The 15,991-nt window shown below is 35.8% G+C and overlaps 3 protein-coding genes across 4 annotated transcripts; all 3 read right to left on the reverse strand.

The window, feature by feature from the left end:
• LOC122292964 (SAC3 family protein C) lies at positions 1-4,024 on the reverse strand. Of its 2 annotated transcripts, XM_043101552.1 has the most exons (8): positions 3,711-4,024; positions 3,141-3,241; positions 2,210-2,431; positions 1,494-1,712; positions 1,307-1,392; positions 1,034-1,130; positions 438-530; positions 1-357 (listed from the first exon to the last, which is right to left on the reverse strand). In XM_043101552.1, the coding sequence occupies exons 1-8, from the start codon at positions 3,952-3,954 to the stop codon at positions 202-204; spliced, it is 1,218 nt and encodes a 405-aa protein (XP_042957486.1). In that variant the 5' UTR covers positions 3,955-4,024; the 3' UTR covers positions 1-201. The 2 variants fall into 2 exon arrangements, with proteins under 2 accessions (XP_042957486.1, XP_042957487.1); XM_043101553.1 differs by lacking the exon at positions 2,210-2,431.
• Positions 4,025-8,323: 4,299 nt separating this feature from the next.
• On the reverse strand, positions 8,324-10,940 carry LOC122291039. The gene is made up of 7 exons (XM_043098690.1): positions 10,698-10,940; positions 10,369-10,506; positions 10,062-10,271; positions 9,889-9,981; positions 9,692-9,787; positions 9,035-9,589; positions 8,324-8,684 (listed from the first exon to the last, which is right to left on the reverse strand). Exons 1-6 carry the CDS (start codon positions 10,938-10,940, stop codon positions 9,230-9,232), a joined length of 1,140 nt encoding a protein of 379 aa, XP_042954624.1. The 3' UTR covers positions 8,324-8,684; positions 9,035-9,229.
• Positions 10,941-12,539: 1,599 nt separating this feature from the next.
• On the reverse strand, positions 12,540-14,756 carry LOC122291040. The gene is made up of 3 exons (XM_043098692.1): positions 14,042-14,756; positions 13,433-13,924; positions 12,540-13,240 (listed from the first exon to the last, which is right to left on the reverse strand). The coding sequence occupies exons 1-3, from the start codon at positions 14,754-14,756 to the stop codon at positions 12,540-12,542; spliced, it is 1,908 nt and encodes a 635-aa protein (XP_042954626.1).
• Between the last annotated feature and the right edge of the window lie 1,235 nt (positions 14,757-15,991).

Genomic DNA, 15,991 nt, shown 5'->3' on the forward strand with positions numbered 1-15,991 from the left:
TAAGCAATAAAGTCAATACATCGTATAATTCAAGTTCAAAGGACATACTAGTATACAAAATCAGTAACCATTTAGCAGTCCAGCCATGAGTGAATGTTAATATGACATCAGGTTAGGCTCATTCTTCTCCTCACTGTGCTAACCTCTACCCAACCTATGCTTCACCCAAGAAGCATAAAGAAAGAAAATATCTCTTCAAGTTTACCTCTCAAATTCCAAACCTGTAAAACCGTAGCTCTGAAACCCTCCCTTGGGACAGCAAAAAGTTGTTTGTTTGGTGGGTAAAAACTTATTTCCCACTTCATCTATGCACGTTTCGAGACCACAAGCATTACAAAATGATATCAAGTCTGATTCCTGAAAGAATGGAGCCTTCAGAAATCTTAACTGTACAATCAAAAATCTAAAAATGTCAAAACGCTTAATTGAAATTGTACCTTCATCATCAAGAGTTTAGAGAGGTGTGCCAATGGATACGGATGAAGCTTGTAGCCACCATTATTTATACATGAGAGAGCCAGTCCTCGTACCTTTCATGGACAGGACAAAGAAATCATTTTAAAAGGATGTCGCAAAGAGTGTTGAAAGTATTTTCTAACATCCAGTATCAACAAATACTAATTTAGGAAACCACTGAATTAATTATGAATTCCTAATACAAAAAATTCAAAAGGGCCTGATGAGAAATAAAGCTGAAGACCTCCCAGACCTCCTTACCCTCCAACTCCCACTCTAAAAGAAAATATACATGGGTAAAAAAGAGCAACTTATTCTTTCCAAAATTAGGGTCTTACTTTTCCTGTTCAGAACGGCCCAAGAAAAGCATCAATTTCCCAAAAGTAAAATAGCCAACTATGAGAGTTTCCTAATACTACATTGATGGTTACCTCGTATCAAAAGAGAGTAAATTTTGCTCCAAGTCAATGAGTATGTAAGTAGTGCAATGCAGTTCAAGATGATAATTTCAGTCAACAAAGATCCAACTTTCAAAAATCCAGAATTAAGTTTTAGGGTGAAACTGATATGTAATTACCTCGCTGACATACGGCTCAATGATGCAGTACTGTAGATGGGATGCCTCAGATGCAGTAATTGAAAGAAAACGTATATAATTTCCCATTCGGAAAAATCTGTTTAAAGAAAGAGAAATAGTCTTTCAGTTTGTTGAAACTTGTATTGATCATTGCATATGATATTGATGTTTATAAGATAAACTCAAAAAGAAAAAGAGCCTTCTAAACAATTTAACTTTAATCAAGGAAAAATCTTCCAAAACAAGTGCAGTCATTGAAAAATATGGTAATACCGCAATATTTTCCTTGCAAAACACATTTCCTTCGAATTGATTATTGGAATGGGTACATGGCGAAACCACAAAGAAAGAGATTCTCCCTGCAGATCAGAAATAGTTATATTTCAAGATTTACCCAGCATAAGGCTGCAATTGAGAATGCAAAAAATGGATTAACGACACCAATAAAGTAGAGATCAACCATCGGTTGGCTATTAGGACCAAGATGAAGAAGCACATAAAATGAACGGAACTCAGCTTCATGCTCATAAGTAGAATCATAATTTCGGTTTGCATCGTACAGATTAAATAGAGATGCCAACGCCTTTGTAAGCTGCTCCATGTTGAGATAGTGAACAGAAGAAATATTTGGGTCTCTACAACTTTGAAGCTTGTGACAAGATGTGACATGAAATTGAACCTGCACAATGACACATATCAGGGATCGCATTACATAATTCTGTAGAACATGTACATGGTTTCAAGCTCCTAACACAGAACTTTTGATTTTGATACACACTTTTCTTGCAAAGCCAAAAAGTGAAAGGTACCAAGCGTAATAATTTTATTATGTGACCACATGCATGCCAGCAGTTCAAAATGAAATTTTACTGTTCTGGACATCTGTCTAAGCAACTTGGTGACGACAGTATAAATTATCTCAACATGGAGCAGAGGTTGGTACTTTCCCCTAAACACGTACAAAACTACCAGGACTAATGCGTTGGTTTATTTAAGTATTTTCTTTATCATGTGATTGCATTAAGGACTAAGTTGTATAAATACCAGTGATTTTTTTTCACAAGTACATACCAATGAGTTTTAGATCAGGAATATGCAAATTTTGCACATAGTATGACAAAGATGATGGTTTCGAAAAGGGAGATGATTCAAAGTTTTTTTGGAAGATAAGCATACCATTTTCTCATACATGTAAATGGCTTTTTTGTTGATAATATTCTGCATGCTAAGATCTTGTCTTATTGACCTTGTCCTATCAAAGATAAAGTCATGAACCACTTCAAAAGAATATTCTGTAGAATCCAACAAGCTTAACAGGTAGTCTAACGTGTCTTCCAATACTGGAAGAGGCCGTACATCTGACAACTGCACATCTCTGATGGATATAGTTCTGCAAAACTTGTGAGAGAAAAGAAAGGGTAACATTTTGTTCACAATCATCTATGTGTGTGTATCAAGTATGCATGTATGTATTTTTGTATTTTTGTATCTAAAGAAATACACACCATACAGCACTATAAACTTCAAATGGAAATGTAGGGAAAATGAATTCCACAAAACTGCTCCATTTGGTTGGTGTTCTCAAGAACAACTTTCACTCTTGAGAACATTTTAATGAATTTTGCCACCAAAAACAGTTTTTAGAAACCTTTTTTAAAACGATTAAAAAACACAAACTAAAAAAATAAAAATAAAAATAAAAACAGGGCAGGGAGAAGGGAGCGGCAGAGGGCTGCCCCATCAACTTGATTCCTGACAGAGAAATATTACAGGGGCCCATGTAAAATACCAAGCCATACAGTCAGTTCCGTTTTCAAATTTTGAATCGGTAGATCCCACAATCATATTATAGCCATGCTTAATATCCATTAAGCAGTGGAGCTTTTAAATTTATCCCAATATGGAAACTTGGATTGGAATTGAGTCCCTTGCCAAAAGTCTGATGGAAAATTGATCGCAGAAACTCGAGGACATAAAAGTATTACCTGAAACAGACGACTTTTGAAACTTGTTTCATTTTGGTAGCCATAATATTGCAGCCAATTTGTTTAAAAGGGAATACCATTATTGCGCGTTGTAAATATCATTTAAGTTAAAAGACAAATACCTTTTTGACAGCAAGGCCAGGAGATGTTTTTCTAGGATTTCCATTCAGCCTCTCAAATACAGCTAAATCTCGCAGCCGCTCACGCTGAGCTCTTTCACCCTCTATTATCACAAAGATGAACAACACAAGAGTAACAACTATCAGGAAGTACAACAAAACAGACTAATTGAACGCTAAACATTTTATAAACTAAACCGATGGAAAAGGTCTCGTAGCGCTAACATTATTTTTAATTAAACAGTTCACGTTTTACTATGATAATATTTACGACTAGGATCTTGTTTTCTGATAATTAATGATATCTTTATGTTTACATTGAAGTGAAAAACCTTGACCCTTTAATTGAAAATACTTGCTGTTATTTTAAGAACCTAAGAATTCAATCCTAAAGCTACTACCTTGCAAAATCAAGAGGCTACAGATCGAAAAACAAGACTTCAATGGAATTTACAGACCGAAGAAAATCCGAATTGTCTGGTTAAAAAACGGGAATTGATCGATCAGAATGTAAATCATTAATATATGCACCCACAAGAAATGGGTGTAATATTTGATGGCAGAAGTAAGTACCTGGGCACATTAAGGGGCAAGTACCAACTAGGGTGGGAAGACTGTGAGAGTCATCAACGTCTCCTTCTGCTTGTGCGCCTCGTCCGGCTTTAAAACGATCAGGGGCATCGAGATCGGTGTCTAGAGATTTGACACTTTTGGTGGGATTGGTGGTGAATTTCTGTGACCGCGAATGCGTCGAAGATAAAGAAGAAGAAGAAAGGTTTGGAGGTTGACGTGGCCGTGGACGCCGGGTCCTCTCCATTGCCGAAGCTTGCTGATCCCGCTTCTTCGGAAGTATACCAGTGTGCTAAGGCCTCGTTTGGAGGTGAATATTTGACTTCTAAATATTTATAGATTTTAAAATGGGAAAAAAATTAAATAAAAATATGATACAATAAACAAAATAATATAATATTTTAAAATGTAATATTATATTAATTAGTAATTTATCATATAATACAAAAACTATTTTATATATAATTATATACAATAGAAAGAATTAAAATATATAAAAACCGGTCTGGTCCGGTTTTTAAAAAAAAAAAAAATCAGAACGGGATCGATTTTGACCGGTTTTAAGAAAAATAAAACCGATACCGGACCAAATCAAACTCGAGACCGAACCAATCCTACCGGTTTGGTCCGATCCCGTTTACCGGTTCACTAATTTTATTTTTTTTTTACATCTCTAATGTTTTATATGAAAGTTTAGAAAATATGTAATAGTATTGATTAGAAAAAAAATTAAAAATTAAAAAATATAAAATATAAAATATAAAATATTTGTATTTGAGTATGTTTAAAAAGTAAATAAGATGGGATGAAATTAACTCATCTCGCAAACAACACCTTAAAACCCACAAGTCCATGCCCATCCCATGCCCACTATGCCCATATAAGGATGGCTCAGTATCATCCTCAAGCTCACATAGGTTATACCCAAAATCTACTTGCAATACATTTTTAGGTTGCCTTTAGAATCAAATGGTAGGAGTATTTCAGATAATTTGAGATACTTATGTACGAATAGATATACTCTCTATTCAAACACACAGAACTTATTTTATCTAAAATAATCTCATTTTTGTCATCTGAGGCATTGTTTATTGAAACTACATATATTTGCGTGTTTTATTACTAAAACATATGAATAAAATAATTATTTTATCATTACAACAACAAACTAATCATTGATTTAACCCACTACTTTTTGAACTTTTCATAAAAAGTTAAACATGTCTTAACTTACTTCATACATCGAAACACATCTCAATAAAGCCCACACTCTTACACAAAACACAATCAAACATCTTAACTTATTAGTATTTACAGATAAATTCAGATCATCTAAAATACTCTTAGCATCTAAACATAACCTTAGTGGCAAGTGCAACTTCAGTTCTACTCCAACTACAAGTCACATATTCCTACTCCAACCTTAACTCCTAATCAAATCGCATTCAAACACTCCATTAAATCCAACACTAGGGGTACCACACCCCTTGTACTCTACACTCTCCAAACTCTATTTATAGATCTCATAAGAGAGCCCACCTAGCAGGGCATGAGCCCTAAGCATGACCCACTCCAAGGCCACGAAGTTCTCTTAGATTTTATAGCAAAACCAAAATCCTAAGCCCATAACCCTTACTACAACATTAACCCCCTAAGAAAGAACGCCAAGATCCAAACCACTTAGGCAAGCCATGTACTCCAACCCAGCCTTTGGATCAAGCCCTTCCTTTAGGCAACTCTCTCTCCTTTTCTCTTTTAAGATAGGTATGTTAGACTAATGCCATGAAATCATATAAAATTAGTGAAATTCAGATTTCATAAAGGGGTAGGAAATACACATGCTAGAATTAGGTTTATGGCATCAAATGCATGTTTATACACGGGATTGGAGAAGCATATATATAGGAAGATTATTTGAATGAAATCATGCATATTTAAGGACTTAGAACCAAGACTTTGATGGTTTAAACATTGGGACAGATTTTACAAAGAGAGATCATGAGCAATTTGGGTGACATATAGTATATGCTTGAACATGGATGATGCATTGAGGATAGGGTCATGTGAACTCAAATGACTAAGTGGTAATAGCATGCATAGTCACGGGTTTGCAAAAGACAAGATTAGGTATGAAGATTTTAGAGTGCATAGGTAATGAATTGTGATGGAAGATGATGGACTAAAATGATTAAAGTGACCAAGCAAAAGTTAAGGGCTAATTAAATGTTTAGGAACTCAATAGGCATTGGCATAGTCCAACTAACAGAAGTTCTAGCCCTTAGAGTGCTGATATACAAGATTATAAATTGACATGATTACATAGTTATTGTATAGGTGATCATCAATACGCTAAATTGATGTCTAGAGTTGCGAGATAAGTAGTATGATCATACTCTTCATTATCATACATGTTTTTAAATTATATAAGTAATATGATCATGGCCTTCATTATCATGCATATGTTATAAATTATTTAATAAGCATGATCACACCCTTACGTGTATATAGTAAGCGGTTTTTCTAAAGTATTATATATGTATGGTCATTTATTGAAAACTCCTTTCACGTACCAAGTTATATATGATATGATGAAAGTGAGTTTCAATGGCATATTATTATATGTTTTACATGCATCATGATATATTTTCATTTATGATTACAATAAGCTGTGTCATTATATATTCTACATGCATCATGGTAAGAAAGATAAAAAGACAAGTTACGAAAACTTTAAGAATGAGTATAAGATATGCATGGTACCATTGTAGTTATGGGTGGATGTACAAGCCAATGACCTAAGCATGATCCACCATATTATATGTTATAATAAGTTGAGTGGTTCCTCTTAAGGTCACATGTAGTGAAATCGGTGCACTAGCCTGCACACTAGAATTAAGGTGTGACGTCCATTAATGAAAGGGAAAGACAAGTTTAATGAGTTATGCATATTACATGTTACATGTTTATGTTAGTATAACTATATAAGTATTAAGCATGCACCTTTTTCAAGGAAAGCCTATGTTTATATTGTTTTTACTGTGTGATGTATTGCTTATTGAGTATTCAACTCATTTTTGTATATTTTAAATGTTTGAACCACCTTAGGTTATGCAGTTTAATTTTAAATGTTTATGCAGTTTATAAAATATTTAGTTTTATGTTTTCAGTCATTAAGTATGTCTAATTTTAAATTGTGAATTCTTTTATTTCGGGCTTCTATATAAATGGTTTTAAAGATTAGTTGCATTCTAGCTAAAGTTTCAACTAGGGTTGAGGATGAAACCTCATTAAAGATTAATAATATTATTTATGAAATTGATTTTTTCCCAATTTGTTGTATGTTCAACGATCTATTGTTCTTGTTTCATATCAATTGAGAAAGATAGAATTATTTATATTCTTGATATGAGTTCAATCATGTTTTTCTCACGATTTAGAATAATCTTAATTACTTTAAAGCCTAATTTATAAGTTTTTTTAAAAGAAAAAAATAAAATCTTATATCTTTTGTGATTTTTTTTAATAGATATAAGTGATTATTTGATTTTATATGTTTAAGCAAAGAAGAATATACTTTAGATCTTTTCTAAAACAAAACAGGTTTCAACGATGATTTTTTTTATGATAACAAGATTGATTTTTAGATTATCATCTAGATGCTCGGGAAGAATCAATTATCATAAATATATTATTATGAATTAATGAGGTGGATTCCAAAACCTTAGTTCATTATCTATTAATAGTTTATTCATTACTAAACTCTTAGTTAATTACTACATCACTCAGAAATTCTCTCTGTAGGCCGTCTCTCTTCTATCTCTGTGTAGGCCTTGCCATTCTATAATGATGGCAGATGAGTTAGAAGATATATACAAGAATATGTCTCTGTCAGAAAAGGAGGAAGATAAGATAGTGGTGGAACCTAACATCATAGAGCCAACAATCGCATGTGGAGGAAAATGCTTGATTATCTCTATTCTTATATACAGATACTACAATAGGGACACTTTCAAGAATACTACGAAGAAGGTTTGGCAACCTGTTATGCAGGTGACTTTTAAGGAGCTAGGATCAAAACTTCTACTTGTCAAGTTTCAAAATGAACGTGATAAGAACAGAGTGTTAAGAGATGGTCCTTGATCCTCTGATTAAAATCCAGTGCTAATAAAAGCCATGGAAGGGGAGTTACAAGTGACTAAGATTCGAATTACTGAAGCCTCTTTCAGGGTTAGACTCACTACAAGAAATATTATTATTTCCGGCGACTATAAATCGCCGCAAAAAGTCTCTAACATTGCCGCAAATACTTCTTTGCGACTATTATTTCCCCGCCGCTCTTGTGTCGCAATTGTTGAGTGAGGAAAAAAAGATCACGGCGCGAGTTGACATAGCCGGAAATAGTTTTTTGCGGCGAAAAAATGTGGCCGCTAAAACTCGAATTGTGCGTCGGAATAAGATTTTAGTAACCTGTTGATGTAAGAGTAAGCTTAGCATTTTGTGGCGACAACAAGTATTTGCGGCGACAATTTGTCGCCGCAATATCTTCTGATATGCCTATTAGCTGCGACTATAAGTCCCCCATTAAATACAATTTCGGCCTCTCTTTTTTTAAACACCTGTAGTCCCCCATTAAATACAATAGCCAACGCATGTAAATTTTTAATAAATCAACATATTCCCTAATAAACATACAATATCATGAACTAATCGTTTACATGATATAGATGTTTCAAATTCTCCCAACATGTATATATCAATATATCATTCATTCATCATAAAAAGGACTATTTGAAATTCACCCCAACATCCCATATTAATAGATCAATGTAAGTTTACATGTGTACTCCTCATCTTTATTGTGTAACAAGGATTTCCTAAGCAAGTCTTGATCATCATGGAAGCTGCCTTCTTCATCTCAAAACCGAAAGTTATATCTCTTCATCTGAAAATTGGAAGCCTCTTTCATTGATCTCAAAGCTGCAAAAATTTAGATTCACAAATTTTTCTTTAGTTTCCAAAGCCCAACAAAAATTTAAATTGCAACTACAAAATTAGAAAACCTAAATAAACCAAAAGAAAATGGGTGCATGCATGCTTTTCTTCACTTGTGACATGAGCTCAGTGTTCTATAATATGATTTATTCTGAAATGTTGCTTAATTAAGAAGTATAATTAAACTGCAATATTAATTATTGAGATACTTAGAAAATCACAAAAAAATGCAATTCTGTGATATGATAAAAAGAAGAGCAATATTTAGGGGGACTAATTAATATTTTAGATATATATATATATATATATAAGGTTAGAGAATCATAGATATGCACCTTTTCCACTTCTTGATTTGGTCCCAGCCTACAGAAACCAAAGTACTGCAAGTCAGTGTAAACCCTTTCAAAACATACAACCTAACACCAAATATCTAATAATCAAAAAAGTTATACTAGGAGATACTTTTCTATGACATGTAAGGCACAAATCCATCTCCGCACAAAAAACTTATTGACTAAAAAAGGAATTGCCTATGCAGGTCCTTGAGTTTCTCTATGAGACTCTCCTTGGGTTTGCCTCTGTGATTCCATGTATGAACTTAATAATTTGTCGTACTCAGCTTGCTTCGCCAACACTTTCTCTACATTCCCCCGTAATTCTTCCAACTGATTCTTGTAATACTCAGCATCCTTCTCATGCCTCTCTGCACGTTCTGTTAATGCTGCAAATTTTTCTGCAGTGTTCTGTCTAGATGACTCAGGGATAACCATCTCCCCCAACCCCCTTGCATACCCTGGCCTGTGGCCTAGTACCTCCCTAAAGATTGATGCAGCAACATCCTTAGTCTGCTTCTTAGGCTCTAACTTAGAGTACTTGGCAACCATTTCATTCTATTCAAGGAAGTGAAATCACACGTTAATATGTACACATGGATTCTTTCAAAACTACAAGGTAAATAATACGTACACACGGATTCATTCAAAGTCACTCACATGTTTCTCTTCCGTCGCTGGAGTCACAAATTTACCCTTCTTCTTACTCCACCTCACCTCTTTAAAGAAATCAATAAGGTGCTTATCACTCTCAGACTACAAATACAAGCAGGGATTAATACCATTTGTCGGTTAAAATCAGCAAATAATATGTTACTTCCTACATTTACATGTACAAATCTGAATAAAATTCGTACCCTCATTTGCATTAGTCTTACGAATGAGGTTCGTCCAGCCGTGTGGTTTGTTTGTTGTTTCGCTCTATTACTTTTATTTTTCTCAGATATCATCTACAATTCACAAACTTGTATTAACACAAGTAGATCATAAACATATAAAAAATAGCACAATCAACATCGATTAGATTTACCCTAAATTCCGCGCTTGACCATCGAGCGCATAACTTCACCCAAGTAGCTGGTGTCACCAACTCTGGCACATTCGCAAGAGCTTCTTCGTTCGTCTTGTAACTCTTGTATATTTTGTGAAGTTCATACCGAATATGATTGAACCTCTTCCTAAGTGTCTTCGTTACTGTATCGCGGTGATTCTTCTTCGTCCAGTCAAGGACAAAGTCCGCCTAGAGACAAATAACAAACACATTAATTATCTGGTAACACAAATAATAACTAAAAATACACTGGAACATGTGCTAATATGAGTTTGTGTTATATTACCCGGACACGAGCAATCAACTCTTCCTTCTCATTATCTGGTAAATCATGCCAGCTCGGGTGACTCAGGTCGACATGGTGCTTCACCAACCATGTAAGCCTACTTGTAAATATTGTATAGTTTTCACAACATGGTGATGTCTAACCATCCTTTATGGTTAGCGCTATCGGCCCAAACTTTCGAATCTTGTCAAACTCGAGGTTCTTTGTGGCTCCTCGTCCACGTTTTCGGGTAGGCGGTACTAATCCCTCTTCAACTTTTATTATATTGTCCACACATTCAACCACATATTAAAGAGGCTGGTTAGAATAATAAAATTTGAAATAAATACAAACAGCAAACCATTACCATTTGTCGGTATGGTTGAGTCCACCTCAACCCCCTGCTCTTGCGGTTCGGTGCTTGGGACGACATCTGGTGGCACGGTTGAGTCATCTGAGGTTGACATGCCATCACCTCTAAGATTCAATGTAGCAACGGGTGCTCTACCTCTAACGCTTGGTTCGCAGGAAGATCTCCCTCGACCATAGCATACACCACGTGATCGACCTCTACCTCTTCCAGCTAAAGGCATGTTATGCACTGACCTGCATGGAAATATTTGTGGCTATACATCCAAACCATATAGAGTACTAAAGCAATTAATGGGTGATGTAGAAAATAACAATAATCAATAGAAAAAGAATGAATAGTTCGACATTATCTTTGAGAAAAAATTTTACATTCAGCTAAAGTTCAACATTATCTTTGAGAAAAAATGAACATCTAGTTTGCCTCTTCGTCCGTCGAGAGACTATCTTCTTCCGTGCTTCCCTCGTGTTCGGTGTTGTAAGGGGAACTAGATTCGCTGCTATCGTCGTTGATAAATGTTCTGACATCAAGGTTGTGATTTTCAGCTTCCATCACTAACGATGCATCAATCTGAGTGGGCTCGACATCAAGCCTGTGCATGGGGTTAACTAGTCCATTGTCATCAGCATGGACTAATATGTATTCTTCAAAAGAATCATCCTCTAGGTACGCCTCCACGTCACTAGCATCGTAAGCATCTTCTTCAATCAAATTTCTGAGGGGAAGATCATACACATTTCTATTGACAACCTTTTGTACTGCATACCAATTACCAGGGATCATACGATTTTTTAAGTAGAACACCTGTGAAGCTTGACACGCCAAAACAAATGGCTCGTCCTTATAAAATGTCAGAGACATATTCACACTAGTAAGATGATCATCCACACGTATCCCTCGTCTAGAATCAGAGATGTCGAACTAGTCACATTTGAATAAGTACACACGGCGCCATCCCCTGTAGCGAACTTCCAAGATGTCTGTTAGAACACCATAGAAGTCAACACTTTGAGCATCTAGTTCACTAATGACCAGGACACCTGAATTTTGGGTCCTACGATGTGCTTCACGTTGCCTCGTGTGAAATCGTATGCCATTCATGATGCAACCAGAATACGACACAACCCAAGGGTCAGGACCACATGCAAGTGCATATAGATCATCTGAAACATCACCAGGATTGTTAACACGTAGATTTTGAATCTGTCACAATTGCATTAACCAAAACAATTATTTGTTGTAAAGCTGTAAAACCACAAGGTGTGAATGAGGTATGTAACAGTAAAATACATACGTGTGACTTGAACCAATTTGGAAAATTTGTGGCGTGCAAACTGTCGACATTATCAGGGTACTCTTCACTGACATGCATGTAGTGCTCACTGGACAACAGACCATCATTGGTGATTAAATATGATATATACAATCTATTTAAGTAATTCAACAAAGGAAAACAATAATGTCAATGTCTAGTTGAAGGCACTTACTTCAGGTATTGTCCGATCTCTCTGCAATTATTAAGCACGTACCATTTTACTTTTACAAACAGGTCATCGTCTAGTCGATGACGTGATGCGAAACCCATGGGCCTCACCTTCTGTCTAAAAATACTTAGTCCTTCTCCTACACCATCTTCTCCTCCATCAAAGTTCCGTTCTTGAGGATTGAATCTAGATTCGACATCATGGAGGTACATGGAATAAAAATTCAAACATTCTACATGAATACAGGCCTCTGCAATTGAACCTTCCGGACGGGCCTTATTCTTAACGTATCTCTTAAATTTTTCAAGATACCGTTCGAAAGGGTACATCCACCTATATTAAACTGGCCCTGCAAGCAGCGCCTCATGTGGCAAATGATAGGCTAGGTGGACGATTACATCAAAGAATGTAGGTGGAAATATCATCTCTAGCTTGCACAAAATGACGGCTATATCAGACTGAAGCCGTTCTAACACATCAACCTTGATAGTTCTTGCACAAAGCTCTTTGAAATATGTGCTCAACTCAGTCAATGCTAATCGTATATCTTGTCGTAAGTATCCACAAATTGCAACAGGTAATAATCTTTGCATAAAAATATGACAATCATGACTTTTCATGCCAGAGATTTTGCAATCGACAACACTCACACATCTCGCAATATTAGAAGCGAAGCCATCTGGAAACTTGACATCATTCAACCATTTACAAAAACCTGCCCTCTCAGCTCCATACAAGGTGTAACATGCATGTGGCATACTCACGTGTTGTCCATCCTGGATCAAGTGTAATTCTTTTTTTATATTGAGATTGGAAAGGTCACGACGTGCATTGACATGATCTTTAGTTTTCCCAGCAATATTCATCAAAGTTCCTAAGATGTTGTCACATATGTTCTTCTCAATGTGCATTACATCAAGGTTATGTCTAAGCTTTAGAGTTGACCAATACGGCAATTGGAAAAAGATACTTCTTTTGGTCCAATTTAACTCATCAGTGGTACGCTTTCTCTTCTTTGTAGATTTTCCAAAATCAATATCTGGAATATTCTGCAGTTGATTAAGTATATCTTCTCCTGACAACTGCTGAGGTGGGCCACGATGCTATGTGCTGCCATTAAAAATACTCTTTTTCTTTCTCCAAATGTGGCCTAGGGGCAAGAATCGGCGATGACCCATGTAACAATGTTTTCGACTGTATTTCAACCACAAAGAATCTGTTTCTTGCTCACACGATGGACATGCTATCTTCCCCTTAGTGCTCCACCCAGAGAGATTTCTGTAAGCAGGAAAGTCGTTAATTGTCCACATTAAAGCTGCATGCAATCGAAAAGTCTCTTTGGCCTTGGCATCGTATGTATCGACACCATTTTCCCATAGATCTAATAGTTCGTCTATTAGAGGCTGCAAATAAACATCGATATCATTTCCTGGAGATCTTGGTCCTGGAATCAACAATGAGGTGATGAAAAATGGATCTTTCATGCATAGCCACGGGGGCAAGTTGTAAGGCACCAAAATCACTGGCCATATGCTGTAAGGTTTTGCCAAATTATTGAAAGGGTTGAAGCCGTCACTGGCTAAACCAAGCCGTAAATTTCGAGGATCTTCCGCAAACCAAGTATGTTGTTGATCAAATGCCTTCCAGACCTCAGAGTCAGCAGGATGCCTTTGAATACCTTCCTCATTGACACGCTGATCCCTATGCCACCTCATATTAGCTGCTGTTTTACGTGACATAAACAATCTCTGCAACCTTGGCTTTAATGGAAAATGTCGTAGAACCTTTTAAGGAATTTGTCGTTGCTTATTGTTACTAAATATCCATCTTGATGACTTACATTTAGGGCACTCTTGTTTCTTTGCATTTTCCCTCCAATAAAGTATGCAATCATTTGGACAAGCATGTATTTTTGTGTAAGAAAATCTCAGGCCTCGCTCTAAGTTCTGTGCCTCTTGATATGATTTCGGTAAAAGAGCATTCGGAAAAGCTGACTGTAGTATTTGAAGAAGCATGTCAAATGACTTTATACTCCAGCCACCAAGTGTTTTAATGTGTAGCAACTTAACTAAAAATGAAAGTTTAGAATACTTGGAACAACCTTCATAAAGAGGACGCTGTGAATCAACCAACAATTGGTCAAAATTCATGGTTGATTCACTTCCGACTGAGGTTGAACCCCCAGCATAGAATGACTCGAGTGAAGGAACATTAGGGAAATTCCCTACCCGAATGTCTTGTAACATAACATCAATGTCATCAATGTAAGGATCAGCTTGTTCAGGATCATGAAGGTCATCATCATCAATAAAAGGTAAATCTTCCTCCTCGCCGTGAAATATCCATGTCGTATAAGTTGGTTCAATACCTTTAATGAACAGATGTCTCTCTACCTGATTTATAGGTATGAAATAATTATTTGAACAAAGGGTACATGGACACCGAATTTCATCACTTGTAGAATGAGATCGAGCCAAAGTAATGAAATCTTTAACGCCTGTCGCATATTCACTGGATCGAAATCTATCAGTGATTTTCATCCAACTCTTGTCCATCTACGAAAAATACCTAAAGGTTAAAAATTGGTAAATTGGGAAAAAGATCCTTTAAAGAATCATTCCATTCCACCCATATATGGTCCTATAAAACCAACAACCATTTATGTTCCACTTGAAGAGATTTTGAAGAAGAATACTTAGTTTTATAGCGATCTAATATCGTGTGGGTAAGTGTTATTGGTCATCGCTCTTCAGTGTGGTATATCATTATTTAATAATGATCAAAGAGTTTGGTATTGGTAGCAAACAGAAAAACAATATAACTGCATCTAGTATTAATAATATTTTCACTAAGAATTAACAATAGCCTATGAACAGAATTGGGAATTAGTCCTGAGAAAAAACAATAGCCCACAAACAAAATTGACTTTTTATTTTTTATTTACTAAAAACAGAGCATATATGATGTCAATGCAATAAGAAAAAGAACCTGCTAACCACACAGATAAAAAAGAGTGGTGAAGATTCGCATAAAAAACTAATTCCCAACATCTGTGTTTAGGGAAATGTTTTCAGTTTCTAGTATAGAATCCCATGTTCAATTGTCGGAATGATATGTAATGTTAGAAGGCGCATGTGTTTTCAGCATTTGAATGCTTAAAACCTGTACAATGGGAAAAACATCTATCAAGTTTACCTACTTGTACAATGGCAATGGCAGGTGGTAAAGTAGTGGTAGGAAATAAGGAAATGCAAGGTTTTCAATAGGAAACTGTCTAAACTATTGGATCTACGGGTCACTCTGACTAGCTGCCCAATCCACTGCTGAATCTTTTGAATGTAAGAAATAAAACAAAAAGATACAAAAAAAAAAAAAAAAAAAAAAGCATATTGCTAGTTTGTTTAGCTTCTTTTTTTACCATAAAAAGGAGCTTCATTCAAATTAGCGGAAAGGAAACGAACAGATGAAAGTGACAGGCTCAACTGAAACAGCTTAATTAACAAAGCAGTTTGACCAGTCTCTCTCTTAGAGTGTAGCAAGCAACATTAGAGGAAAAAGCAATCCCTATTACATCTGCAAATGAGGAAGCATTCTGTCCCAGTCAGCAATCATCTAACTGAAGTCTTTTGAGAGTGTGCTCCCAACTTTGTAGTAAGTCTGCACACCCATTGCTATTAGTGTAGGATATATTCAACGATCCACAAATCTAATCTCTTGATGTTATATGCTGCAAGTCCAGAGCTAGAGCTCAATACACTCATACTACCTGTTGCAGTAGCTTAGGCACCAC

Source organism: Carya illinoinensis, chromosome 13 (genome assembly GCF_018687715.1).
Source record: "Carya illinoinensis cultivar Pawnee chromosome 13, C.illinoinensisPawnee_v1, whole genome shotgun sequence".
Taxonomy (NCBI): Eukaryota; Viridiplantae; Streptophyta; class Magnoliopsida; order Fagales; family Juglandaceae; genus Carya; species Carya illinoinensis.